The 16,862-nt window shown below is 41.7% G+C and overlaps 2 protein-coding genes across 4 annotated transcripts; one reads left to right on the forward strand and one right to left on the reverse strand.

Annotated features, from left to right (window-relative positions):
- Positions 1-418: 418 nt before the first annotated feature.
- LOC119021192 (bcl-2-like protein 1) lies at positions 419-3,911 on the forward strand. Of its 2 annotated transcripts, none has more exons than XM_037101280.1 (3): positions 419-574; positions 1,225-1,822; positions 3,242-3,911. In XM_037101280.1, exons 2-3 carry the CDS (start codon positions 1,316-1,318, stop codon positions 3,380-3,382), a joined length of 648 nt encoding a protein of 215 aa, XP_036957175.1. In that variant the 5' UTR covers positions 419-574; positions 1,225-1,315; the 3' UTR covers positions 3,383-3,911. The 2 variants fall into 2 exon arrangements, with proteins under 2 accessions (XP_036957175.1, XP_036957176.1); XM_037101281.1 differs by lacking the exon at positions 419-574 and adding an exon at positions 607-710.
- Positions 3,912-8,513: 4,602 nt separating this feature from the next.
- gata1a (GATA binding protein 1a) lies at positions 8,514-12,572 on the reverse strand. Of its 2 annotated transcripts, none has more exons than XM_037099634.1 (6): positions 12,458-12,572; positions 10,724-10,966; positions 10,152-10,637; positions 9,529-9,674; positions 9,289-9,414; positions 8,514-9,200 (listed from the first exon to the last, which is right to left on the reverse strand). In XM_037099634.1, exons 2-6 carry the CDS (start codon positions 10,935-10,937, stop codon positions 8,913-8,915), a joined length of 1,260 nt encoding a protein of 419 aa, XP_036955529.1. In that variant the 5' UTR covers positions 10,938-10,966; positions 12,458-12,572; the 3' UTR covers positions 8,514-8,912. The 2 variants fall into 2 exon arrangements, with proteins under 2 accessions (XP_036955529.1, XP_036955530.1); XM_037099635.1 differs by having other exon boundaries at positions 10,724-10,938; positions 12,458-12,561.
- Positions 12,573-16,862: the final 4,290 nt, after the last annotated feature.

Raw genomic sequence — 16,862 nt, forward strand, 5'->3', positions numbered from 1 at the left:
GCCTCAGTCTCACTTTCAGTTGGATGCCTATTCATAGGAAGCACATAGAAGCAGAGAAACTGCTATTCCATTTTTGTTTGGATAAGTACATTTTAAGTGGACTGTTTTTATAAAAAGGAAAGAAAGCTTCTATCATTTGCAAGTGGAAGGCTACATGAACAACATAAAACACTGCAACTTTCCAAGATATGGGGTTAGCCTAAGTTAAATTAATATTTTGAACGCACAAGCCTCACTTCTTTAATCACGGTACCTTACTGTTAATCTAAAGCGACTACGGATAGTCTCGGGAATGTGAGGTCTCCACAACAGACGAGCTTTTTACCAATGAGTTTGCTCTCATTTAACGGGCCCCTGAACTTCCGCCCTCCCTCGACGTTGATTGGTGCAGTGGCCGGAGGAGGCGGGACTTCTTGCTGGTACAGTAGCAGAATTGGCCAACCGCCAGCGTGCATCACTGCTGAGGCCACAGTCTGCAGCTGCAAAAATGTCCATATTGTGTCTGTATTCACAACTAGAGCTTTCTATAACTCCTTAGCTGTACTCTTAAAGGGAAAACAAGCTTTTAGCAGTCGTGAGTATACCTGTCAATAATGATGATCTCATATTAGCCCCGTGGCTGTAGTTTGTAGTTGTTTTTTATGCGTTTTCCTACACACTGTTTATAAACAGCTAGTTAGCACCTGAAGCTAAAGCTGGTGGTATCTACGGTACGTTGTGTAGCCAGAGCTGTCAGCGGTGGCAGGTTGGCATCCTGACGCACAGCATTGACTTGATATACATCGTAATGAATTCATGTTACTGAATTTCTTATTGCTGAGCTTACAAGGCTGCTATTTAGCTAATGTGTGTTAGCTCCTGTTTATCTGCGAATGTTTGCTTCAGGTTCAGTTTCCTCACCATCGCCGGTATCCGTTAGTTTCCCATTTGATTCTGTACAATAGCTTAAATCTTTCATAAGCTTGTTGAAACATGCAGCATTCTACACATAATCCCTGTGTGCTTATACAGTGCAGCTATAACAGATCAGTCTCTAGTTAAACTGTGAAGCAGACTTTATATTCACTGTGATGGCTTACAGTATATTACAGTGTAGCACGTCTCAAGAGCATCCTGATAGATTTGTATAGTCTGCTGAAGTGAATGTGAACCAGTGGATGACTAAGCGCAGCAGCATGACATGCAAAATATTTCTGAATGTCACCTCTCTCTGTTTTCATCCAGGATGCCATTGGGACAGCTGAGAGGAATGGCAAGAGAACCCACAGGGTTTGATTAGGCCGGCTGTGTGTTGGAGGTTCACAGTGTGTAAATAATGTCGTACAGTAACCGAGAGCTAGTGGAGTCCTTTTTAAGCTACAAACTGTCTCAGAGGAACTATCCAACCTCCCTGCTGAGGCCAGATGATGCCGGTGGAAGGACTGAGGCAGACAAAGCCAACTCACCAGCCACAAATGGCCTGCTGGCCAACAGCAGCAACGGGGGCGGCCAGCCAGGTGCTGACATAGAGGCTGTTAAAGCAGCACTTCGGGACTCATCTGAAGAGTTTGAACTGCTCTTCACACAAGCGTTTAGTGACCTCTCCACGCAGCTCGACATCACTCCTGACACAGCCTACCACAGCTTTAAGAGCGTGATGGACGAGGTGTTCAAGGACGGAGTCAACTGGGGACGTGTAGTGGGCCTGTTTGCATTTGGCGGCGTGCTGTGTGTGGAATGCGTTGAGAAGGATTCGAGCGAGCTGGTCTCCCGCATCGCAGACTGGATGACCATGTACCTGGATGAGCACATCAATCCGTGGATCGAGAGCCAAGGAGGATGGGTGAGTCGGCAGGGGAGGGAGTAAACACACAGCTTCATTTATGGTTCGTGATGATCAACACGTCGACCTGATACTGATCAGCATCTTCATCAAAACTATGTATAAGCTATAAGTTAAAGTCATTCAATTATGGTGGGCTGTGGGGTCAAGTTTTACTGCCACACTGATCTTTAACCTCATGTTACTTTGCATAAAAGACTCCCACACAAGAAAATAGATGTACAGATTTTAGATGTGGGGAAAGAAGAGCACTGCTGTCAGGTCAGTAGTTGGGATTGGCGGTTGAGGTCTTGTCATTATCTGGAGTGAAAAAAGTTTGATCACTGTATCCCAGACAGTATCAAAGATACTTCTGAATATGTATCATTTTTAATTGGGTTTCACTGAGAAAATTAGCTGCGCTGAGAATCTACTCAAAGTAAAGGCACAAAACACAAAACATCTACTAAAACTTCTCAGACTACCCCTGTAGCACAGTGCACTTTGCTGCTGTTGAGCTGTATTTGCACACATGATGAAACTATTTCTCACATCTTCAAAAAGGCACAGAATTTTCCGAATGATTCTTCTTTTGTGTGTGAATAACGCAGTGAGTTATTCCTTGTTCATATCTCAGTCACACTATCTTGGATAAGAAACAAAAGATGGTATGATAAAAAAAGAAAGAGAAACGTATGTACATTTATGCACCTACATTATATTAAAGCATGAATACCAGTAAACTGTCTATACATGCCTACCAGGGCTGTCAAGACACCAGATTTTGACTGCATCGTTGTACATTATTGTTACTGCAAAATCTACCACATTTCAAAAGAAATATGCAAAATAGTAGTCATACCTATCTTAAGCTTTTTTACTATGTGTTTTCTCTCTTGATGACAAATAATTTAACTTATTACAATTACAGGGAGGTGTAGGGAGAGTCTGTAACCATAGCTGTAAAGAAAAAGTGGTCAAAAAGAACAATTACCACTGAAAATGCAACCAGATAAACTCATAAACATAAGACACACAAGGCTGAATATCTTTGCTGAAATTTTCTCAAAATCATATTATTATTAACATAAATATTTCATCATCAGTATCACGGTTATCATAATATTATGTTATTGCAACACCCCTAATGCATACATATTTATAGTCAGTAAAGATTTAGTAAGGACTACACTGATGACAAAATCCACACATGCAAAATGATTGCCTAATATATTGTGGTTTTGTGGGAAACCACTTCCATTTTCGATAAACTATTTTCTTGAAGATGTATGAAAACTCATTCTTCACAAAAGTATTAATACTTAAAACTACCGATGTCAGTGCAGTATTCCTTTCATGCGGATGCGAAAGAGGCGAAGACATTGTCTAATTCCTCTCCCTCTTGTTTTTGTTTTTGTCTGAATCCATTTTTGATTCCAGGACTCCTTTGCTGAGGTTTTTGGGCGAGACGCAGCTGCAGAAGCGAGGAGATCTCGGGAGACTCTGAGTAGGTGGCTGCTGGTTGGAGTGGCGCTGCTAATGGGAGTTGTGCTCGGTGTCCTCATCGCTAAGAAACAGTGAAGGTGCTGCATTTTGTCCACCGCCGCACACCCCGTGTAATGCCAACAAGAAGAAAAACTTAATAGTTGATGTTTACAAAAAGCCCAGTCTGCTTGTGCACTGACAGATTGTGGATTGGCTGATGCCATTTGTGGGAGTATCCATAATATGTAGCTTGGTGAGCTGTTATACTTCTCACCCCGCTTTGTCCTGTGTCTTTTATTTTTTTAACACACAGCAGAGATTATCACTTTGTTAAAGGGTGTTAACTCTCCAGACTGGAAGTGCTTTAAATGAACCTGATAAGCTAAGAGACAGTGAAACAGATTCAGCTGGTTTGATGAGACTGCCTGTTTTTTCTGTTTTGTTCTGTTTTGTTTTCTTTTTTCCTTTGTGTGTTATCCAAGGACCAAATTTTACTACTTACAAACTAAAAAGCTGACAGAGAATATACGTCATATTTCCTTTTCACTGTGTAATGCTCAGCTCCTTCTGTTGGCTGTACTGGAGTTTTAGGCATGCTTCAAAAAATAAATATATTTATGTTTTTCTTGTGTCTTCTTGATTGGTTTCCTTGCCAGTGGAAAAAATACTTTCACTTCTGCAGTGTCAAGCTGAGTCGAACAAACTGTAATAGGCAACATATCTCCCATAGGACCCACAGTACTGTCCCTGTTAGTGTCTATATTTTTACATCAAGAGAAGTACTAGATTTACTGAGCGAATTCGAAGTCTTAGAATGAGGTGAAACAAAATGGCAATTCAGTTTCATTATCCGTCTAGAAAAGTCCAACATCGTGAACCCATAATGGCTCTTTTTCAGGTACAGAGGAATCTGAAGTATGTGTAATAACTACGACATTTTAATGGGAGCAGATGAAATATTGAGCATCCTTTGGGAGATGTGACGGATTATCAAGATCGTCTATAACACTGACTTTTACTCTAATGGATCAATTTATACTGTGAACAGACAGGGAGAGCAATGCCCCACTCTGACTCCAAACCACACAGAGCTACAACGATTAGTCAAATAACCAAAAAAAAATAAAAATTAATACTTGATTCATAGTTTATAACATTTCAATCTATTTTAGCATTTGCTGGTTCCAGCTTATGTAAATATTTGCTGCTTCTCTTTGTGGTTTGAATTTGGGGAATTTGAACGGCTGATTGGACAAAAGGAGCTATTTGAATATGTAAAAGCTCTTGGAAATTGAGAAGAGATTGTCACAGTTCTTTTACTTTTTCACTCTTTTTATTTGATAACTAAACAATGTATCAATTGTGAAAATAATCAGCAGATTAATGAATACATCAGATATATCAAGGATAGCAAAAGGATCAAAATTATATCAAAAACATTTCAAATATTTGCCAGTCACATGAAGGGGGACATAAAAACAAAATGGTTATTATTAAAAAATATTATTTAACCAGGTGAGATCGACTCATCTACTATACGTCATATTCTTTATATTTGTGTGTTGATGTTGAGACTACATAAGAAAACTATAACCAAGTATCATTAAATGTACAGAATCTCAGTTTACAGGAAGTGTTCTATTTCATTGTCCTGGTTCAGAATCTTTGTATCGCGGTCTGAAGTGTGAAGCCTTCCTCGGATCCTATTCAGTTCAGCTTCTTCATAATGTGCATCAGCAATGTAAATGACAATATGAACGGCGCACATACACATAAATGCTGTTATCTCTACGCTGCAGTGTTCTGGGTTTTACATCCTGTGGCAGTTGGGGGCAGGGGGGGAAACTGGAGCTGCAGTGTTTCGTTTGCACCTTTTGGGGGTGCTCATAGACCACTTGTTTCAAAAGGAGTGTGCCTCAAACCCTGGCAGGAGCTTTTAGTTAAGAGTTCATTCTAGCTGTGGATGGAACTGCATAGTTTTGTCATTAAGAGGTGCATCGGTTTCCTCCTTCAGGAAACCAGAATGAAATAAGTCCAAGGATGGTTAGAGTCTCCAAGACTGTCAACGATTTGTTAGTTTCTGCCCCAACTAATGACACAGTGCAACTCATTTGTGCAGGATGAAACAGCCTATGTGGGAAAAGTGGCAAGTGTCAAAGCAGTAAAAGAGAGAGAAGGCCACTAACGGATGGCTGTTTTCAGAGCTGGCCTGTGGTTGCTAATCTATCCCTGGCATTTGTTACCATTTCCCCAGAGCAGAGCTGGCGGCTGCAGCAGATAAACAATAGATAGAGACAGTTAAGGAAAAGAGTATAAATTATGGATGTGCCTGCCAAATGATCTTTCATATCTTTTTTTTTTTCCTCTCCTCATCATTTGTCTCATATTTGTTTTCCTAATTCCTAGTCATCCATTCAAGGTAAACATTTGTGGATTTTACAGGTTTGTCTGCTCTAGAGGGATTTATGGTAAACTTTAGGGCTCAAATAGAAAACACCACCGTCTCACTCTGTTTCACAGGCCATTTCACAGGCACCTCATCAAGGTGCAGGGTGACTGCTGCTGACATTAAGCTTCAGTAAGAAGAATCTATTTTAATGGCTTGATGAATAACCCAGCCTGGATGATTGCAGTCGACACAGTTTGCGCCTCACAGTTGGTTTGTCCCCAAAACACTCAGGGGAGTGACCGCGTGTGTCCTGCAGTGTCATGAGTGGGTGGCGTGCCCAGATGTTCACAGGGTCATGCTCACTAAGCTGAAACTAAATGCATAAATGAAAGTCCTTTTCCCCCGTTAAGTCTGCAGTGAAGCATGTAAAATGCGCTGCAGCAGTGTTGTGTGCGCGTTCAATTATATCTATGTCTCAACTGAAGCGTTCTGTGCACGTCCTCAGATTATGAAACCTGGCTGGATTAATTTGACCCGAACATCACACACTGATTTTGAAAGTATGAGCGAGCAAACAGACGGAGTTCTTCTACCCACAGCCGTGTCCTCAAATGAAAACAGTCCTGTGTTTACTGTGTCCGTCCCAAGTCTCTCTGGTGCCGCTCGCCGACTAACTGACAGGGAGTGTGAGAGCGGCGGTGCCAGCAGCAGGTGGATGGTTTGGGGTCTGTGGACTCAGTGATAACATATCAGTTATCCCCCAGTCTTGAGTGAGCAACCCCAGCCCTGCTGCTGGGCATGAAGTAACTGCAATGCACATACAGTACATGCCACTGCACTGCTGTCTGAATGTCATAACGGAGGAAATGGAGGAAGCAAATTTGTTCCCAGCATATTTTCAGTTGTCCTTTGCTGCAGAGGTTTGCCAGTGAACTCTCCGTATACAGTCTAATCCACTCAGTTACCGAGCCACGTTTGATCGATATTAAACAGTTATCTGTGGTGCTCTGAGTAGGGTTACCTCCATACAGACAATCACTGTAGCTCAGCACGTCTTCTCCACACAACTAAAGTACTGCTGACAAGTTAAGAACATTCTTTAAAAAATAAAAAAAAACATTTTCAGCATACATTTATATATTTTTGTCTATGCAACAAAAGTTATTGTACTGTATTCTACACACTATATTATGTTGTTACAGTTTGAGATGAAAAACACAAGCTACGAGCTAACATTACAATGTTTTATGTGTTCATGCATGAGTAAAAAGAAAAAAAGATCACCTTTAATGTAATACATAATATAAACTCTCAGATGAGCCTTTCTGCTTTATTATAAATGAATGCCACTAATACCATAAATACAATTTTCTGTTTATATTTAAAGGAGCATTATGCAATATTTTGCCACCTATTGAACTCATACTTTCAACAAATAGGGGCAGCATGTCACCAGAGTGGCTAAATCCTGCGAACTGTATTCTGTTTATGACTGTTGCTGCTGTTAGCTTGTTAGCTCGGTTAGCCAGAGAGTTGTGTTTACATCACAGGAGCTCTGGAGCTCTGTGAGAAAGAGGTTAAAAGGCTTGGGGCTAGCTACTTAGGATGCTAACTTTAGTAGATATTTCTAATAATATTCATTAAAATAAGAAGATTTTGGGTTAATTATTGAGAACAGAAATTCTCATATATTTCACACTAAAGTAAGATGCAGGACTTTTACTTGTAATTGGGTATTTCTATTTTGTATTAAAAAGGAGGTATTGCTACGTACTTAAAGCAACTAAAAGAAACTGAAACTTTTTGTTGATTCTGGCAGCCCCTTTGGGTGAAAGATGATGACGCTGAACCAGGATAGATTGTAACTTAAGTACTTACTGTACTACCAGATTACAGAGCAGCCTCTGTCCTCCAGTTGGGGGACCTTGGGATTTTATATCAAATTATACAATGTGGCTACAATGTGTAAAAATATGTTTGTATGACCCAAACACTTGTCAAATAAACAACTAAACATCAAACTTTTGAATCACCCTAACCCTAGAAAATTGGCTTGGGGCTTAATATTCTGTGACTTATCCGAACTGGATAAATTAGAACCTGGTATCAGGCATTAAGATTAACTATAATAATTCAACAGAAATACACAAATGTTCTCACTGATGATCTTATCTGCTTCTGTAGGGCAGGTGGAGGCACTGGTTTTAAATTAAGACTGTTCCATGATTAGTTTAAGTTCCTTGTATGTGAGTACAGGATGTGAACACTTTTTTTTTCCCACAGCTGCTCATATCTGCTTCAGTCAGAACAATGACATAAACACAGTTCACGTGAAGACTTTCGGTGTTCTGACTCAATCCAGGCTCTTATTTTTTTCTTTTAATATCTTTTTACTGTCATGGTGCCTATCATAACTCATCATTACTAAGCAAGTTCTCTGCAGTTTCCTGCCTGTTGCATTCAAGCAGGAAAGTGGAAATTCTTTGCATGAAAGAAAATCCCCCTTGTGTGATGAGTAATAACAAATACAAACATGACCTTGTGGCTCTGTGTGTGTGTTTAAACCTGAAGCCCAGTTGCTCATCAACTGGCAGCTCTGGTCTAAATATAAAACCATGGCGTAAGTGATGCACTTTAGTTAAATGTTTGTCACTTCTGCAGAATGGAGAATTTGCATACATGTACAATGACACTGTCAAAGTGGAGCGCTGCCCGTACAAAGGGAGCAGTGTACCTGAGCAGGGGAGTACAATAACAGCAGTCAGACGGCCTCGCTGTGGTCAGTTCACTGAGCTGAACGGATAAACCCGAGAATTCAAATGACATCAGAAACAGAGGCCTTCATAACCCCAGCAGAATCGGTCACACATTTTATTATTATCTCTGTGGAGTTTCAAATATCAACTTTGCAAATACAAAACCCATCTGTGTAACACAAAAAGTATAATTTCACATTATGAATAAAAGATGAGGGATTACCCGGACAAGGCAGTCAAATCGGATTTGTGTTTGTATTTACAGCTGCAACAATTCCCTTATCTGACATCAAACCAGCACTGGATCAAGATAACATCAACATAATTAGTGCTTCCTCCTAAAATACAGTTGAAATTAAACAGACAACCTCATTCGTGTGTAGAAACACGTATGTACAAATTCACACAAATAACTGACAAGCAAGCACACGATCCGGTTCCTGAATATTCACAGCTTTCAAGTCAAGCCTTCGTTGTCATTTCACACCAGTGTGGGCACCATGCCAGAGCTGAGGTGGTGTGTGTAGGGTAAGGTCGCAGAGGAATGCAGCGGTGACTGTGTTGGGATGAGGTGCGGCGTGTGGCTGTAGGTGAGGAGGGTCCCGGGGCCGAGGGAAAAGGGCCCACCGTTGGCGTCCAGGGAGGACGGCTGAGTCATGTCTGAGTACGACTCAAACATGGGCGCCTTCTTGCTCTTCTTGTTCTTGTTGGACACTTTCCTGTTGCGGGTTTGGATGCCGTCCTTCTTCATGGTGAGGGGACGGTTGACCTAGGAAAAGACAGAAATCAGTTTCTTATAATAATGTTGCACAGCAGCACGTGGGCTTTTACCAGGAATATAGTTTCGACTGACTCACATTGTGCAGTTTGAAATAGAGTCCACAGGCGTTACACACAGGCTCTCCGTTGGCGTTGCGTCTCCACAGTGTTGTCGTGCTGGTGTGACAGTTGGCACACAGTGTGCCGGCCCGCTTGCTGACAATCTGAAACACAGAAAAGAAATCATCTTTTGCAACAATTTATTGTTTGTTGAATATAACACAAATTGGCTAGCCACCCAGGAAAAGTGTGTTACTGTGTATGTCAGTGGGTCATACCAGTCTCTTCTTGGGTCGGATCAGTGGTCTGTTTTGGCCGTTCATCTTGTGGTACAGTCCACAGGCGTTACACAGGTAGTGGCCTGTACCATCCCTGCGCCACAGAGGGGTAGCTGTGGCTCCACAGTTAACACACTCTCTGGCCTCTGTTTAGAATTAGAAAATACACGTTTGTTACTCAACATGTGTCATTTTGTCATCACTACAAAACCTATATGGGAATAGCTTATATCTAATTAATGAATTATAGCTCACATTTTTTTCAATTATGAGCTTCCTCAGTGGATGGATTTTCCAAGTTTTTATGTCACTGTAGATAATCGAGATTATTTTTCTTTTTTTTTTGGCACTTTAAGAAATTCTTGCCCAAGTTTGTTTCAAAGTTCATTCTTGGACCTGGAATTTTTTTTCTATTTGAACATCGACCATTCGATGGCCATAGAAGGTCATCTGATATGACAGAACACTCCTAAACAGCCACTAAATGGACCTTGTGATTGTTTCCAATGTCAAGAAAGAAAGAAAGTTTGGATCTTAAAAGTCATTAGTTTTCTCTGACTGACCTGTCATGTAATTGAACAATGGATTTAACAAAATATGACACATCTTAGTGTATTTTTCACCTGGAGTGGATATCCGCATCTTGTTGTGGAGTTTGGGTGAGTATGAGGGGCTGATCCAGGACCCAGGGCTGGAGTAGAGGGCGGCAGAGTTGTAGTCCTGTGGGCCTGTCATGTATGAGCTGTAGGGGCTCAGCATGTGTGGGTGGGAGGAAGGAGTGTACACACTCCCAGCAGCAGGGGTCAGGTTCAGGAAGCTGCTGCTTGCCCCAGACCCCCCCAGAGGACTCAGGCGCTCGGCCTTCAAGGCCTCCTGAAGCCGGGGGCTCTCCCTGCCATCTCTCCCTGGGGACGAGTATCCGTCTCTGGAGGTGGTGAAGGAGGAGGTGATTCCAGGGGTGTAGAGGGATGTTGGGGTGTGTGAGTGCAGCTTGGGGCTGCTCCAGGTGGAGGCCGGGGTGCTGTAGGGTGAGCTCAGAGAGTGGCTGACCGGCCCGTCCAGCAGCTGGAGGTTGCCGAGGAGGCTCGGCGAGCTGAACACCTGACGGACTTTAGACAGAACAAAGTCATGTTATTTTTTGGGACGCTGGGCAAGAAGATGGATTTGATGGGTTACAGTGGGTGGGAGCACTGACCCGAGTTGTGTCTGTAGCTGGATGGCACTCGGCTGTGGCTCGGGGCGGAGAAGAAAGAGGGGAGGCTGGCAAGGTCATGGTCCTGGCTGGAGAAGAAGGCCTCTCCCTCCTCTCCTTGAGGCAGCAGGCCGGGCTCCGAGGAGAAACTGGCCAGAGGATCTGAGCTGAGCAGAGCTGGAGACACCCAGTGGGAATGCTCTGACGAATCCTCCATGCTGACAGAACAAAGCTCAACCTAAGACACTGCCATAGCAGGGATGTCAGAAATCCACAGTGCCATCCCCTCAGGACTCTTTTTCAAAAGAGGAGAACCTATTTTTTGCCAGCCACGGCAATTTATGCCACCATCACCAGTTTCTGATTTACTGTTACTCTGATTGAAGCAGAGGCGTTATTACTACTTCACCTCACAACAACCAATCTGACTTGAAGTTATCAGGGACAAGATCTCTCGACAGCAGGCTTCTTTAAACTTCCTTTTCTAGGAAAAGGAAGTTTGACAGCAGCTGAAAGTCAAAAGTAAAAATAAATGGGTCTATAATTGTAGTGATGCAGTCGGTGACCAAACGGTTACGAGGTGGCCTTTCTACAATAGGTGTGCCAGTTAGAAGAATGCAAAAGACGTGTCCTCAGGGACGCCCCAGCAGGCAAACAGCACAACACTCCAAACAGCTGAGCTGTGAACGGAGGCAGGTTCTCTAAGTGAAAGTGTAAGCAGAAATGTGACAGTCTCACACCTGTTTGTGGCATTCATCAAATAATCCTTCAGTAGTGTTTTTGTTTTTTTATTCAATAATATAACTGAGACTTGTGGTACATTTTTACACATGAAAATCTCATTAAAAAAAAAAAAGTTCTGCCTCACAAAGCTGATGAAACTTGCAAGAGAACTGAGAACAGCAACAATAGACCAGGCCAGGCCGCTCTGGCTCCGTATCTTTAGAGGAAAGAGAAGAGGCTGATAGTGTCTGATAAAGTCTGAGAAAATCTGATAGACGGGCATTATTATGATGCTAAATATATCCAGCGCCACCGATACAACATGACCCCAATCTCATCTGATTAATAGAAATCTGTTTGAGACTAGAAATGTGACAAATGTCAAAACACAGCAGAGTGAGACAGAGACACTGAGCAAATGAGACTGTACTGAGAAGTTAACATTTACATTTAGGTAGATTTAATTGTTTCACTGAACAGTTTTTCAGACATGAGCTGCACACAAAAACATTCTTGTGTAGCTTGAGGTTTAATTATTATCCTAACTGAGCGATCGGTCAGTTGACATTTAGCACACTTATTTGTATTAATATATATAGTTACATATAAGGCATATAAAATATCTAATTAGACATTAATTAATTTGACCTCAGGTCAACTAAAAGCATGACGATCAGGGTGACTATTGAATAACTTAATTAAACTAGATAAACTAAATAAATTAGACCAGCCAGTCACACAGACCGATATAAGAAATGATAAAAAAAAATTTAAGTTTAAGACAAACTGGCCTTTTTCTTAATAAGGAAACCTGATCGACCCAAAGCCAACGCCTCACCTCTCATATCTCTACAAGTCACAGTCTATCAAGCTATAAATGGCCTAAAACAATATTAAACCTCAGCTGTAAAAGTTTTCAGTGCTTAGATATGCCTTCATAAGCCGGATATTCGTTAGTGTACTGGTGTCTAGAGAAGACCAACAGGAGAGACAATGAGCCGAGGGGTCACCTACCTGAGTGGATGCCACAGATGAGCGAGGTGAGCTGCAGGATTCTGGGTTAGAGTTATAAAGCCAGGCGCGCGGGTCTACCTCAGTATAAGGCTGACGGCTACGAGTACTACTTCTCCAACCAGCAGCAAAGTTTAGGGCTAAGAGACAGTCCGTGGGAGGGGTTGGGGACACATTTTTTAAAAGACACACCTCTTTGGTCCAGGGAGAAACAACTTGTATGAAGGCAGATGAGACCTATTTGCAACTTTAAATTCAAAGTGATGTCAAACTGTGTTATTAATGTAGAAATAGCAGAAACAATTTCTGTCTCATCAAAAAGTTACGGGATCTGGAGCAAGAGGGAATGGTGAAGGTGTCAGCTTTAAATCTTGCTTTCTTCCTCTTCCTTCATGGTTGACTGTGGTGGTGGTGTAGTATTGATAACATGTCTGAGAAGGCATCATATATAAGAAGCATATCAGCACCAAACTGTTATCAAAAAAATGAGTAGGTACATACAAATATCAGACTGTCACACAAATGTAACATAAAGTACATTGCACAGCTGTGGCAGTAGGGCCAGGAGCCTGCAGGATGGGTGCTTTTTGTCTGTTGATGAAATGTGCATACAACCCCTGATAAGGCCGAGCCCACATGGAAAAAAGTCCACAGACATTTGAACAAAGCAATTATAAAATGCAAAGACTCAATTTCTTTGTGGTCCAGGTAAAGCTTAGAGTGGAACACAGTAATGCAAATCGGGAAAGTAGCTGCAATCATGGGGGAGAGATATGGTCTGGACACGGCCTGGCAGCGCACAAGCCCGACACTGTCCCAGTCATTTGATAGTCAAAGCAGCTTCCCAACTTTCCTCTCTCTTTGTTCATTTACAGTTTTCAGGGAAATCAGGGGAGGAAAACAGTTGGAAAAAAATATTAGGCCTTTTTCTTTATTGTGCAACACTGGGCTTTATTCCACTAATTTAGAATTCACAGCAGTTAAATGTAAAATTGAAATGACATCCTCATCAGGTAGTGATGGGAAGATAAACTGCATCAGTTAGATGCAAATCTGAGTGAAGGTCCTTGGCACAAAAACTGGTTGTGGAGTCTATTTATTTCCCTAAAAATGCCAGTCCTTCTCCAGCTGCCTGGTATAAAGTTTACGTTGCGCGCCAACAGAAACAAACTGCAAAGTGAAGATCACAGAGGTCACAGGAAGCACAGAGCCGCACTGAGATCTCCTCACCATCAGGGCTGCGGCTGCCATGAAGACACCGAGCTCATGAACAGCTTGTGTTTCATGACTTATTCTCCTTTATGTCAAATCTTGTCGCACCCTGTAAATGGTCTCATATAATCATATAGATTAGAAATGAAATGGTCATTTTGAGAGGGTTGTGGTTTCCGATGCCTGCATTTTTTATTTTTTATTTTTTTTGCCACATTTACATACAAATAAGACATTTAGTCACTTGTTGAAAATGTGCCAATTACTATAATTACAAAACTGCACTGTTTAAACATTTTACATATATGTATGTGTGTGTATCTCACAGATGCAATATGTAAGAATTGGCCACCCACAAAATGAAACATTTCATTTCTTACTCAAAGTAAATGAGGAGCACCACATCACGGCCGCTAACTGTCAATAACTGTGGCTGCTGTTGGCTAGTTAGCTTAGTTCGCTGTGTAGCTAGCGGTCTGAACTTGGAACTTGGGGTCCAGATCTGTGTTGATGTTTACACTGCTAGCACAGGGGCTTTAATATGGGACGGGCTGGGGCTAGCTGGTTAGCATGCTAACACGTCAGAATTTTTGAACGTTTCAAACAAATTTCATACCAATTGACCCTTTAACTTTTACTGAAGCTCCACTTTTGGGTCCTTTTTGTAAGACTGGCAGCCTCGGTAACAAGGTCCGGGGTACAAAGTAAAACTCATTTTGCTGTGCTGACGCCTTAACAGAAAATAAATGCAAAGATGTTTGTCGTTGCTAAGTCACTGTGTTATCTACTTCTTCGGCATCCATTTTCCACTTGCTTTTATTGCACTTGTCTCTCTCCTTTCAGCGGTTAAGTGGGATTGAGCTGAACTGCTCGTGGAGCTCGTAGGCCTGTGTGAATGAGAGTGATAATGTGAGAGTGAAATGAGGTGGCAGTGCGGACAGCTGGGCAGGGACGTGGCTGCTGTCACTGTGTGAGCGGGCTGCTCTTCTCTGATAAGAGGTTATCAAGATGAAAGGAGGAGGCCAGGAATTACAGGCCCCCCCGCTCACTGTCATGCAGAAGCACAGACGTACTCGCAGACATACAGGACATTGCAGCACGTCTGTGGTCGATCTATATAACTCATAAAGCCTGCGCGCACACACAACACGCGTGCTCTGTTGACAGTATCTCGACAGAAGCAGTTGGAGGTGACAATGGAACGTCTTGTTGGACAGTTGGGAGGGTCGCGTGAGCCTGTTGTAGCCGGCTGACGGATGGTGTTGTGTGTCACCAGTGGACTTTGGGGACAGTTTTCTAATTCCCAAGAAACAGGCTTCTGTGTAGGCGGTGGTCTTATCTCTGCCACACAGAGCTGCAGCGACATACCCAGGAGAGCTCTCTCTCTCTCTCTCTCTCTCTCTCACACACACACACACACACACACACACACACACACACACACACACACACACACACACACACACACACACACACAAGCTTTCATAAACACTGTCCTCTCCATCGTCTTTTAATTTCATCAGCTGCTCACATATTCAGTCAGCAGAGAATAACTAGTTTCCATGTTGCTTTCTTGGCACAAACCTCTGATGTGCACATGATGTTCAGTGTGTCAGGCAGCGTGTGACTGTGTGTCTCTCTAATGACGAATAAAGTGAAGTAGCTGAGTGGCCAGAGTTTGCCACTGCAGTGTCATTGGCTGAGATATCGTGGCTTTTTATATTGCTGATTTTTCTGTAATCTCAGTGCTCTGCTGCAGCTCCACCATGACACAGATATGCAAAAGCACATAAGCATCACCACAGTGAATGGGACTGAAATTAGTTTCCTCTCTGTTTTGGCCTTTTGTGTTAATTTGTTGTTGGTGTAGCTCAGGGGAGCCGAATCACTTTGTGTTTGAGGGACAAAATGAAAAGCTGATGGTGGGCCACAGGCCAAAACTATTTTGTTGTATTAAGATGCAAAATGGTACCAAGTCACTGACTGCCCTCCACGTTAAGGTTTATGAAAAATAATTGAAAAGAAAAAAAAAATCTCCATCATCCTAATTAAAGAGCATTTTTGTCTCAGAAAAATAAATCTGCATAATTATTATTTCACTTTTTCTGATGTTTTTCCGTGAGCATCTGGTGGGCCGAGTTGAACCTTATGACAGGCTGACTGTGGCCCACAGGCACCACTTTGGCCAGTGCTGGTGCAGCTGCTTGTTCTTATTACTTGTTGAGTTACCCTCACAAAAATTCAATATACATCAGGTTCATTTATTTGAGGAAGCTTGGGTAAGGCTCAAGAAAATTGTACACTAATATCAGTGTACCAGAGGTATATTTGTAAGTGGAGGTACTTGTTGGGACTAAAATAGCCAACTTTTTAGTTTATGAAAGTATACACTCATCACACTCAAACTACTAGTTTAATGTAGTTACTGTTTAGAGCTGAAGGTGGCGGGGTCTGCCAAATATAAAAAAGTAAAACGGTATGAACTTGTTTTGTCCTTTAACGTTTTTAGTTTATTTAACTTAACGTTTATTCAGTCTAGAAAGCAAAGGGATTCTGTTTAGTTTGTTTAGGAATTTTAAAAAAAACAGTCAATTGACATCTTTCGCTTCTGATTAAAGTTTCTTCTCTAACACTACATATTGCACCTTTAAAGTATACTACCAGGTTATTATTGAGGTATAATATGAATTGACTTGAAATATATCTTTGATGTAGATGTAGATGTATGTTTTCTTCAGTATATCTTGAGCAAATTATAAAGCACAAGCATAAGCAGAATATAACTTTGAATAAACTTCTTTTACATATTTCTTTCTTAACTTTTAGAGCACCTAGAGTCACTATTTGAACTTTTTATGAATATACGATGTATTATATTTCTGTATTTCCATGTTTATGTTTATCAGTCCTGTTATTCTATGGTATTATTCTCACCCATTCATCCAGTTTCCCACTTTTACTTACCTGTAAGTATGTTCAAATCACCTTCCTCCACTTAGTCTGGCAGTATACCATATGGTGTATGTGTAAATTGGCTTGTTCTAGCTCTTCGCTGAAGATTCAAAACCAAGACTCCATGATGAATCAACATCATTACATCAGATGGAAATATTGTAGATGGCACCTGCGCCATTTTATAAACACATAGTTGTGGGTATTAACACAGTTTGACTGCAGAGGATGACTTTGGTGGTAC

Source organism: Acanthopagrus latus, chromosome 6 (genome assembly GCF_904848185.1).
Source record: "Acanthopagrus latus isolate v.2019 chromosome 6, fAcaLat1.1, whole genome shotgun sequence".
Classification (NCBI taxonomy): domain Eukaryota; kingdom Metazoa; phylum Chordata; class Actinopteri; order Spariformes; family Sparidae; genus Acanthopagrus; species Acanthopagrus latus.